Source organism: Equus asinus, chromosome 1, assembly GCF_041296235.1.
Source record: "Equus asinus isolate D_3611 breed Donkey chromosome 1, EquAss-T2T_v2, whole genome shotgun sequence".
NCBI classification, from domain to species: domain Eukaryota; kingdom Metazoa; phylum Chordata; class Mammalia; order Perissodactyla; family Equidae; genus Equus; species Equus asinus.
Window position 1 is genome coordinate 108,801,710 of NC_091790.1, and position 12,455 is coordinate 108,814,164.

The 12,455-nt window shown below is 43.1% G+C and overlaps 1 protein-coding gene across 4 annotated transcripts in view; it reads right to left on the bottom strand.

The window, feature by feature from the left end:
* HBP1 (HMG-box transcription factor 1) overlaps positions 1 to 5,085 on the bottom strand; it is a 28,541-nt gene extending 23,456 nt beyond the window's left edge. The window contains exons 1-2 of one of the 4 annotated variants that reach the window (XM_070504995.1): positions 4,898 to 4,939; positions 1,439 to 1,573 (exon numbers count right to left, since the gene is read on the bottom strand). In XM_070504995.1, the coding sequence (XP_070361096.1) occupies positions 1,439 to 1,573; positions 4,898 to 4,912 (150 nt within the window). In that variant the 5' untranslated portion in view covers positions 4,913 to 4,939. Of the gene's footprint in view, positions 1 to 1,438; positions 1,574 to 2,168; positions 2,372 to 4,739 lie in introns of those variants that run through there. The other 3 variants (XM_044770022.2, XM_014831840.3, XM_044770031.2) reach the window with 3 other exon arrangements.
* Positions 5,086 to 12,455: the final 7,370 nt, after the last annotated feature.

Consider the following 12,455-nt stretch of genomic DNA (forward strand, 5'->3'; position numbering starts at 1 on the left):
GGTATCACTCACGCAATTACTTTAGGCAAGTAACAGTTTATCTAGCTAAAGATGCTGGAGAAATCCAAAAGAAACTAACACTTTTCTAGTTTAGCATGATCTATTACAGTCCGATTAATCACAGTCTTAGTATATAGTTAGAGCAAATCTGCTGGGGAGCGACATGAACATCTACTCGACTCTGCTTCACATACAGATGTGATCCGTGCAAGTCAGCCCCAGCGGCAATCTTAAACTTGAAAGTTTTCTCATTTTTTACATCTTTAGGAAATTCAGAGGCGGCACTCTGCAGATCTATCTCCTCAGAGCTATCCCCAAGCGTATGAACCCGAGGGGCTCTCGGAACACACAGAGACAGGGCTGCAGCTGGGCCGCTCTTCCCCCTCCCTCTGCAGAGCTCTGGGGTTTTCTCAGTCTCCCCACCTCGATTCTCTCTCCCCATCAGCACGTCCTGCAGTGTCCACCATTCACCATTTACAGGACACTAACATCTCCTGGCAACTTCTATCATTTCTTCAGCACTGTGTCTTCGTTATCTACCAACATCCCATCACAATACTCCTCAAGTGAAGTTGGAAAAAAACATTTCAATTTCAAAACAGAGCTACCTACAAATAACAAAAGGGACTAAATAAATACTTGTTAAATTTGAGTTCTGTGTGTTGGCCCCTCTCACTGCTCAAGGCCATCCAAAGTTTGGTCTTGAGATGATGGAGGTTTTGCTTCTGTAAACCTACTGTACAGTGAACGGCAGCCTAGACTTCAGGGCCACAGACTTGCGTTTCACTCGTGCTCGCCATGAAACCTGGGGCAGGCCATTAACCTCAACTTCACGTACCTCTACTTATCACACAAGGCTATTGTGAGAATTAAATAAATACAGGAAAACAAAATTCAAATCTATATACAAATGTAAGTTTTCTGACTCTCATTTTTCTCTGTCCAAATATCCGGGGGAAGCATGGCCTGACAGAGTAAAGGAACACCAGAAGAGCATACTCAAAAATGCCCCCCCAGCCCCGACATTACACCAGTCAGACATTCGCTTTGACAACAAGCTGCTCTTTCAAACATCTCCTGGTAGAGGTAACCCTATTGTTCATTCATGCGTTTGTGCGCTGCTTTGGTCGAAGAGGATTCGACAGAATTTGCCGTGTGTTGTAGTAACTCTGCACATGTCAACTCTTCACTAGATCAGTGATTCTCAAAAGAGAAGAGTAAAACGCTCCAGCAGCTGTGCTTTGAAACGTCACGTTCAATATCACAAACTTTTATTGGGTGGGCATGGGAAGGCCCTATGGCTTTTGTTTTGCAACTTTCAGAAGTAAATATCCACAAAATCTTGGAGAGACAAACGGAGAGGAAGAGGGGACTAGACATGGCTAATTCTCAGTGAACGAAAAAGAAGGAAATCAGGTTTTACTAAATGCCTACCTACCATGTGCAGAGCATTTCCACATACTTCATCTACTTCCACATGAATCTCAAAACAGCTCTGTGAACAAAGTAGTACTATGGATGAGGACAAGAGGACTCCAAAGACTGAATGGGACCATTTTCTTTTTGAAAAGAACTGAGAAAAAAGAGAAAAGGTATAGACCAACATGGGTTAGACTCCTATTTTCAAGAGCCTATTCAAGACATCAAGGAAAAGATCTCCCATCCACCCTCCCCGAATCCTGAACGACTTCTATACGAAGCTCAAACTGTTTGGGAGGAGGGGGTGAAGAGAAGATAATTTGCAATTAATTTATATCTGTAACAGGAGGAACTGAGGTATTTAAAACGCATTATATAATTCCAAGCTAAAATGAGCCCCCATAACAAACTATATTAAATCCAACTTTCTACACCAAAAGCAGCTGGGGGCCCCTAAGGCAGTTCTTCTAGAACAGTTTCACTGAAACTTCAAACAAAAGATTTCAAAGAAATGTTTCTGCCACTCCAGATTGCCACAGTGTTAAGAAAACAAACAAACAAAAAGCAACCCTCAACGGTGGGTGGTGGTCTCTCAGTGAAATACTCAACTCTGGACCATCCCTCACCACCTCTACGGCTCTCAACACTTACCCTCTACCCCAAGGTTTCTCTTTCGTAAATGGGACGCGCATCTGTCTACCCATGGTAACTACGAGAGGTGTAAAAGATGCTGCATCCCATATCCTTACCTGGCTCCAGAGCACTCTTCTATCTCATCAGTCACTGCTGCCCACACTAGACTCCGCCTTTGCTGGCAGTGCCAGCGCTGCCCGCACAAGCTCTTATTAATCACAGCTACACAAGTTCTTATCAATTTTGTGCTCACTTGACATGGAAAGCTGATACTGATGAAGACAACAGAAAACCCAAATACACCAGTACAAGCCGTCCACAAGCCTGTTGAAGAGAGTATCGACAACTCAAATAGTATTCAAGACAAAGTCACTGTATCTAAAAAACTTGAAATCATCTAGAAATTCATATGTGAAAGAAACTTGTTTTCTTAAAGTTGACTGTAATCCAAAACATTTCACCTTACCTATAACAACTTGTGAAAAAAGCTTTTCTAGGCTTTAAAGGCTTCTATCGCTAGTCTTTAAAAATTCAATCAACTCCATTAGAAAACTATTCTTCTATTCTCTCTCGAGAAGACTATAGTATAAATTATATGAAGCATCAAAATAAAGGCAGATCAAAATATGAAGGAATGTGATTACTCATGTGTTAATGAACAATAAGATCATTTTTCGTAAATTTTGTGACATACAAGGTATCTGTCAGCTTAAAAAAGATTAATCTGTTGATCTTCCCATTCTAATAGTCACTTTCACACTTAAGAGATAATACATGCAGAACACCTAGCATCGTCTCACTAACACGGTAGTTACTTCTTATCATTTACGACAGAAAAAAAGTACTGACATTTTCATTTCAAACAGAAAAACCAATTCTCCGTCAAGGACCTTAGGGTCTAGCAGTTTATTCCGTCCTCAAGCCCAGACCATTTGCCTTCACCCTTGAGCATAAGGATAGTGAGGAAAGGGTTCAAAGAAATTAAAATACAGTGGAGGAGACAACTCTTAGAGCACCAGTACCGTGTTTGAAGTCTGAGAGGGAGGCAGTGTGAAGCGTGGAAAACGGGGGCGATTGGTGTGCAGGGAAATCCTGGGACAATGGAACTTTTTAACTAACGGACGTGCTAGAAGTGTGCAAACTGAACGAAGGGGAAGGGCTGTCCAAACAGAAAGAAAAGGTAATTGGGCTTATGAAACTAAACACGGAAACTAGAAAGTGAAATCAAATTTTCATTCTATAAATAATCTACGAGTCAAGTTAGAATAAAGAGCAGTATTGCGCTGTAAAGCGGTTAAATGGCTTCCTCAAAAGTAGATCAAAAAGTTACGGAGTGGATTTAATTCTTTTGAATAGAATTCGAATTTCCTTAAAACTTTGTCGAGTATTGCCTACCCAGCAAGAACTGAGCAGTTTAATCAAAGAAACTGAACAGATGACCCTAACACTCTTGTCAGAGAGCTAAAGCATAAAATTGAAAAAAAAAAACCCCACAAAGACGGAAGACACTCGGAATACTTTACAAACGGAGATGATCAACAGTTAAACAACAGACAAGTATTCACAAACGTTAAAATTATTCCAACTCTCAAAAGGTAACTTTAATTTCAAAACCACTGTTAGGCGTCATCTGCGACTGCTGGTTCGAGGGAAAGAATCTAAAGCACCCCGTCGGAATAGTTGGTGGCACGCCAACCCCTCCCAGTGTACACAGCTCCCGCGTGCCCTCCTCCCGTCTCAGCATCAGCGGCCCCCTGAGCTAAGGACTCGCGCGGAGCCCCGCGGCCGGCGCTCCTCGGAAAAAGGATTCTTGCTGAACACACTGAGGAATGAACTCCAGCCAGCGAGGGAAATCCCCCAGGCAGCGTTTCCAGAAGCTACCCACACCGGGCCCTGGCTATCGACTTCGCCGGGATTCTTTTTTGTTTTGCTCTTCTCGGCCCGGGGCAGGAGCGCAGGCTGGAAGGCGGGGCCTGGGATCGCCTGCCAAGCCCCGACTGCGGGTCACCCCGCGGCAGCGCCGCCCGGCGCTCGCCAGGGCCATCCCCCACCCTCTTTCGCCATTCATCGCGCTGCCCTCCCCTCCCCCCATCATGTGACCGCCGCCTGGACTCCAGGCTTGTTTTTCCCCTCGGCTCAGCCCCAGCGCGCAGGCGCGTCAGAGCCCATTCATTCGAACTGCGTAACAATGAGCCCCGGGGCCCAGGGGCTCAGCGAGCCGCCCGGCCCGGCCCGAGCCCCTCACGGCCCCGCAGGGGGCGGCGCCTCGCCGGGCTCCCCCGGCCCCGCCGGCCGCCCGCCCGGCCCCCAGCCCACACGCGGGGAGCTGAAGTCAAACTTTCCTGGGCAGCCCCGGCGCCGCGGCGGCCCCTTCCCCGCCCGGCCCGGCCCGGCCCGCCCCGTCTCCGCACCCGGCCCGGCCACCCACCGCGCGGCCCGGCCCGCTCGCCGCCGCGCCGGCTCCTCCCAGCCCCCGCCCCCGGGACCCCCTCGGGCCGCGCCGCCGCCGCAGCCCGGCACCGCCGCGCCCGAGGGCTCGCCGCCCGGACGGCTGGCTGCCCCCGCCGTGAGGGCCGCCCGCCGAGGACGCTGAGCGCGGCCGCGGGCTCGCCCGGCCGCCGGGGCCCCGCGGGATCCTGCCCCTCCCGCCCCACCCCCACCCCTTCCCGAACGGGAGGACAACAAACCCGCCGCCGAGTGCGGGCAGCTCCGGCGCGGGCCGCCCTGGCCGCGACAACCCCGCCGGCGGCTCGCAGACCCCCTCTCCGACTGACGCCGGCCTCCCTGGCGCGCGTTCCTGCTCCCGCCGCCTCTCTCACTCCTCAACCGAAACTTTCCTACTTACCAAACCCGTCGCCATTACCAAGTCTTTCAAGCTCCGTCTTCCCCCTCCCCTCAACCCCCCGAGGGTTGAGCCTCCTCCCAGCTCTTTCGCTCCCTCATTGGGCTGCGGGACTGCCACTCGGGCCTTCCCCTTCCCCATTGGGTGATACCGTGGTCCGTCTCGGGGGGCGGGCTTGTATTGACTTTTGTGTTGTGTTTACTGGAGAAGACGGCGTGTCAATCACTACAGCGAGCGCTTCGGATTGGATTGCTGCCGAGACTCCGGGGACCCAAGCCAAACTTCGCCCACGAAATGGATTATGGGTTCGTAGTCTCAACCTTCCTCCTCTTCTCTGGGAAACTGCAGGCCGGAGGAACCGGTTGGACTACATATCCCAGAGGTGCGTGGAAAGCGCAGTCTTGATAGTAAACAAGAGTCATAGGGACACGTGTATCAGCTCGTTTGTTTTGGTGTCTAGGACAAAAGGGAGGGGGCGGAGGAAGGGAGTGTTTTAAAGCTTTGGCCTCTTCCCTTCCTTTGGGCCTGTGCTAGCGCTCAGAACAGGCCCAACGTCTCAGAGCAGCACCCATTCCGGGCCATAAACAGGCAGCATCGCTGGCTGCTCGAGTTTGGCTGGAGGCCAAGGTATTGTTTTAGTGCGAGGGGAAGGAGATGACTGCACAAGCGGAAGCACAGCAGCCTCGCGAGGGACCCAGTCACCCACAAATCACGGTCGCAGGCATGATGGGGATAATAAAGGTGGTGCTGGGCTCCAGCGGGAAGAACTAGAATTCCTTTTTCCTGAGCCTTGCCTCGCCACCCCCCCGGGACAGACACTTGAGAGGTTTTCTTTGCCAGCTCTGTTCAGTTCACCCAAGATTTGTTGAATGCCGGCTATGTGCCAGGCACTGAGAGGCTTGGGAATGAACAGCGAGAGAGAAGCTCAGGGTCTAGAGAATTTACAAAGCTGGAAGCGGAGTGGGCGATTACTATTGACTTTGAAATTGAAGCAAGTCAAACTGGTGTTCTCTATATTGACCGGCTTGCTCGGGGCTTAAGGTAATCCAGAGGGGTATAATTTGTGACTTAAATTGACTTAATTTGGGAATCATTGTCTAAATTTCTCTGGTGAGTTTTTGTTAGCCATTTTCCCCCTCCTGACAGCTGGCCACTGATGAAAGAGAAGAATGTCTTTCCAATTTGTTTCTACTGGGAGTTCCTCCTTAACTTACTAATGCTCTGACTCACCAGAGGCTGGCTTCTCTGGCTTTATAGTTGTCTTCACTTTAAACATGGCTGCCCAGCACAGTCCACCTATTTTGTAATTGATGGTTTTACCGTTCACGTTACACAGACATGATTAAGCTTTTTTCCTTTGAACCTTTGGTGTTTAATCATTTATGCTGTAGGTTTTATATCTTTAGGTTACTAGATGTATGCTTAGTGTTTAAGAGGAGAACTTACATTAGTAAGAAATCCGTAAAGTCAAACTTTTGAAAAGAACGCGAAATCATAGCTAATTATTCTTAAACTCCCTACATTTCTTGAATTTTTAAATCTACCTAAAAGTAACATAAGAAATGAAGAAATCCCAAATAACCCTATGTTGAAATAAGTTTTCAGTTCTTTTAGTGATTCCCTGTTTGAATCCTTGAAGTGAAATTATTTGTAAGATAGTCCTCTCTGTGATCAAAGATGTACTTTCTGTATTCACGAATAGTAATCAAACAGGTTTTTTTTCTTAAGATAATTCAGAGGGCCAAGAAAATGCCTACGTTTTTCCCTGAGGAAAAAGTACAAGATTTGAACCGATCATCTTTCAGAGATTGTGATCCAAAAAAGAACTTGACTGTGTCCCTGCTATCCTGTAGATCCTTATTTCCTCATTTCCTCCTCCTCTATTTTTTCAGTGGAGGTTCATTGTGCCCCAAAATTGACACTATAAACTCCAATGTGTAAGTTCTTCATAAGAAAAATCCGTGGAATTTACTTACTCATTTAAAATTAAAATCTGAGATATTTATAACTAACTCCCTCCAGGAAACTAAAAAGCTTTCCTTTCAAAAGAATGAGCTCTCAAGAGCATGAACCCCTCCTTTCCCTCTTCATTGCATAAACCAGGAGTTCTGCTTTCGGTTAAACCTTACTTTATTTGAAAAGTTTTTCTATTTGAAAGTTTTTACTAAAGGCTTAGTGCAGATATTTTTCTTCGTGGACACTGTGATGGGAAGAATAATTTCCACTTCAGATCAAGATATTGTGCATTCTTAGAAGTAAGAATTTATCTTTTAGTAGCACTGTGAAGTTTTTTCTGTTCACTCATTCATTCAAAAATATTTAGTTCCTACTATTTGTTGCCCACTGTGCTGGACTGATAAAGATACAAAGATATAAAATATTTTCACATACTTTCATCTTTGCCCAAGTCATTGAATATAAAGGTAAAATTCTGATAGTTCAGTCACAACTGATTAAGTATCTGTGTTAGAATTCTCTACCCCTTTCAGTAGACAATTAGTTCCGTCTTCTGACTTCCCTGGGAAATTGATGACATTAGTACCTGATGTATATTTAACAGGAACATCCTTATTATTATTTAGGTGACTGACAAAATCAGCCAACTCATAAGCCAGAACAAAGATTAAAGCACCAAACTAGTAAGATCTCCTTGGAAATCTTTACATATATAAATTCTACTCTTCCACTGAAACAGATATAATTAAAGAACTTTTATCTGTTCTTCAGATGTCTCCACGATAAAATTAACATTAAAAAATCAGTGTCTTTAAATAACACTCTTGGTTAGCACAGGTACAATATATATACACCCACATAATTATACACATAAACTATGCCAAAATGTGTCAGGAAGTTATCTAAAATCAAGATGTCTTTTCAACAGTTGTAAAGTTACTTCTGTTATCATAATGAAATATCAAGTTCTAATTTTTTAAAGATAGTAAGAATAAAAAGGTAAATCCTATTTAGGGGTGAAATTAAACAGTGTATTTCCCTTGATTCCACCACATTTGGCCTACCAGTGACTACACTGCTGGACTAAGAAAAAAGTTCAAGCACACGGCACTGCTTGAATACTGAGAATGTCGCTTTTCAAATTGTCAAAAGGTAAGCAAATGAAATCACTCAAATCAAGTACTAAAATTAGGAAATGGAGCACATGTGTGGTCTAAAACAGTAAGTGCCCACACTTTTCAGATAGCATCTTTCTTGGTAGACTATTTAAACTCTCACAGATATCCTTCCATATATCTTACCATATTTTAAAATGAGTTATTATAAAGTTATATAATTAGTTGAAAGTACTCAGGTAAACTCAAATCGTAATGAAATGCCTAGGAGCCAAAGATGTATTATGTGTTTCTTGTGCTTGTAATTACTGATGCAACTAAAAGTTTAAATTTGGTTCTGATGACCATAAAGCAAGACCCTTCTTCGGTGGTCAGTATGTGGGTCAACATTATCACCAGCAGGAGGAAGAGTCAAGGGAGAAAAGAGAAATCAAGAATGATTGTTGGGTTTCTAGCTTGGGTAAGGTTTCTGGCTTGGGTGATTGTGTTTTGTTGATGCTATTGACTGAGATAGGAAATGCTGGCAAGAACAGATTTGGAGACGGGGAGAGGGGAAAGGATGGGTTCAACTTTAGATGATGAACTGGCTGTGTAGGCAAGAAATTGATGTACAGGGTTCCTGTTAGCAGCTGAACGTGTTTGGAGTTTAGAAGATCCAAGTCTAGAGAAATAAACTTGGCTATCCTCAGGACATAGAGGGGACTACCTATGTGGTTTCAATTGCCCTCAAAAAGCTGTTGTAAGTTGTCCCATTTGGTATAAATGAAAATGTGAGTATTTAGAGAGGGCAACAAATAATTCTACTTAATCCTACTTCCAATTTGGAAAAACAAGCAGCAGCAATATGAGGATTTTCATTTGCTCAAATGACTCTTCTCATGTCTTTCATTGGAAATTTTCTAGACTGGATAATTCCTGTTATCTGAACCGTGGACCACAATTTCCCACACTTTTTTCTGCTCATGTCTGTTTGGTATCCCAGGCCCTTCTCTGTGTATTTTCTTTCAGTTTCCAGTCAAATGCACCTCATTTTAGAGACAATTAAGTCTGCTACAATGCAATTAAAACCATAAGAACAGTATGTGCGTAGTCTTACCACACTGGGCCACGCTTGATATTTCTGCTTACATTCGCCTCCCCCAGTGTTTACATCAGCTCCTCCTCCTCTCTCAGTCACCATCTCTTACGCAACGTTTTGTCTGGGCAATGAATAGATGCCTGCAGAAAAAATGAGTGAAAACATAGGGGAAAACAAGCAGCATGAGTTTTCATGTTAACATGTAGTGGATTATGTGTTAGGCCGTACGTCATATGCTCTTTTGAACACTGACTCTCGAATAGCTCCCATGTGCTTTCTTGCTCTATATCTTCATCACTAGCATTTGAGAACAGGTCTCATCTTCTAGCTACATTATATAATAGGGACTATTCTGCGTCTTCCTCACAGTGTCAGTCACACAAAGGCAAACACCATGTGTCTAATTAATATACTTCAATTCTTCAAGCTAAACAGCATGTCATAATGTGCTATAGTAATAAAAATGTTGAGGATATTTAAGTTCAGCTTTAAGGAACAATTAGGAGAAAAAGATTTGCTAAAGATGTCTTTATAGCAAGCATCTCTCCTAAAATAAAATATGATTTGGCTTAAAAAAAATGTCATTTGTGTACATTTCAAGAATATAGTTATTTTGTAAAGGGAAGTACACTTGTATTAACTGTCAGTCTTTGGTCTAAAAGAGGCAGTGGAATGCTAGGAATACACATTTATTCTCCTGTTCCTCAGCAGGATACACGGACATTTCCAATTAGGACAAAGATGGAAAATCAGCAATCAGAACTTTATCCAACATTTTGACTGGTCATATTTATTGCTCATAAACTCATTCAAGGGTTCCACTTTGTTAACTTTTTTCCTGTTAAATAGAAAACATTTAGCTCAGGTGCCAATCTTTAAAAAAAAAAAAAGAAAAAAAAAGATTGGCCACAGTTGTTAGCTCAGGTGCCAATCTTTTAAAAAAAAAAAAAAGAAAACATTTAGGGTTTCACTTCCGGGTTGTTGCAGTCAAGGGCCAAGGCTGCTCTTGTCACCTCAGAGTCCATTTCCAGGTGGCACTGCAACTTCCCCTTGCACCTGGAAATAAGGGCCTTCTTCTGGTTTTCCAGTTGAGAGTACAAAACGCCTTTCCTTACTATAGCAACTCCGTTATAATTGGTACTAACAAAACATTTCCTGTCTGCACATTCTGCAGTAGTATTTTTTATATTTGGGAAAATGGCAAGGGTCAGGCTGTGGTTAAATCAAAATGTGGGAGAGCCACCTCAAAGGGGGCATTTCATTTTTCTGGTATAGACATTTACTTCCACATCACACATCATCACATCTTCCCACGTATCAATGTTACAGCTTCTTCAGGATTTCCTAGGCAATGTTAGATTTACAAACTGAGCATCAAAAGGGACAGAATGACTCAGATCTGTTGGTCAAATAAAGTTCTCCTCTCAAAAAAATCTTAATGTCTCCTTTGGAAACTTTATGCAAATATCTCTATACAGTGGGCTCAATAACATCATTATTAGGAAAATATATGAGGCCAAGAATTGCCCAAGGAACCAAGAGCTTTCAGTGGCCCATGAGTTCTGCCATGGACTCACAAAGTAGGTGAATTTCAAGTTCCTGATTCTCCTGGGTTATACAGGTGAATTGACTTAAGTTCTCATAGTTATTGTTGGGCAAACAAGTCCTCGGAAAATAGCTGGTGTGCTTTACTGCTTCTATTTCCATAATACTTTCAAGGTGTTTTTAAAAAATACCTGTGAAGACTAACAACTATATAGTTTCAGTCACTCAACATTCCTTATAATTCTATTTCTCCCTGATGTATTAATAATTCTGCTTCTCCCTTAGGTATTAACATAATTGGATATTAGAATGCCTTCTTCAGTTCCTTAACAAAGCCTTGGCTTATGCAGATGCATTACTTACCGCTCTAGGCTTACAGCGTATAAGTTTCTTTAAGAATGCCTAAGGTCATCTAATCCTTGTTATAAACATGACATTTTCTTGAGAAAATTAGAGAATATTATATCAGTATTTTAAAGATGCTTTAGAAAGGAAAAGGACTAGCACTTAATCTTACATATTTCAATAAAATCAGAGGCCTTTGCTTCACGCCCTGTTTCACTTGCAGCTTTCCTTAGCATTTTAAATAGTCTGCCAGCAAGAGTTTATTAACAGTAAGCCAAATACAGTCACCCAGCTGTGTCACACATAGTGTATATGTTAAAATATTTGCACCAAGCCCTAGTTCATATTGACATGTAGGAAACACACACACACACCTAGACACACACTTGATATTTATTTAAAACAAATAAGGGGAAGCATCTTTGTGTTAAAAGAATGTTCTCTGAGAACTCAAGAATACAATCCCATTTACAATCGCTACAAAAATTAAAAAAGAAATCTAGGAATAAATTTAACCAAGGAGGTGAAAGACCTATACAATCAAAATTGTAAGACATTACTGAAAGAAATCGATGACATAAAGAAATGGAAAGAGATTCCATGCACATGGATTGGAAGAAAGTTAAAATGTCCATACTACCTAAAGCAATCTACAGATTCAATGCAATCCCAGTCAGAATCCCAATGACATTCTTCACAGAAATAGAACAAAGAATTCTAAAATTCATATGGGGCAACAAAAGACCCCAAATAGCTAAAGCAATCCTGAGAAAAAAGAACAAAGCTGGAGGCATCACAATCCCCGACTTCAAAATATACTACAAAGCCATAGTAATCAAAACAGCATGGTTGGGTACAAAAAGAGACACAGATCGATAGAACAGAATTGAAAGCCCAGAAATAAAACCACACATCTCTGGACAGCTAATCTTCAACAAAGGCACCAAGAAAATACAATGGAGAAAGGAAAGTCTCTTCAATAAATGGTGTTGGGAAAACTGGATGGCCATGTGCAAAAGAATGAAAGGAGACCATTATCTTTTGCCATACACAAAAATTACTTGAAGGTAAGACATGAAACCATAAAACTCCTAGAAGAAAATATAGGCAGTACACTTTTTTTTTTTTTTTGAGGAAGATTAGCCCTGAGCTAACATCTGCCACCAATCCTATTTTTTTGCTGAGGAAGACTGGCCCTGAGCTAACATCTGTGCCCATCTTCCTCTACTCTATATGTGGGATGCCTGCCACAGCATGGCTTGATAAGTGGTGCATAGGTCTACACCTGAGATCCAAACCAGTGAACCCTGCACTGCTGAAGTGGAACATGCGAACTTAACTGCTGCGCCACCAGGCTGGCCCCAGCAGTACACTCTTGACATCAGTCTTAGAAGGATCTTTTCAAATACCATGTCTACTCAGGCAAAGGAAACAAAAGAAAAAAATAAACAAATGGGGCTGGTCCGGTGGTGTACTGGTTAAGTTCACGTGCTCCACTTCGGCAGCCTGGGGTTTGCAGGTT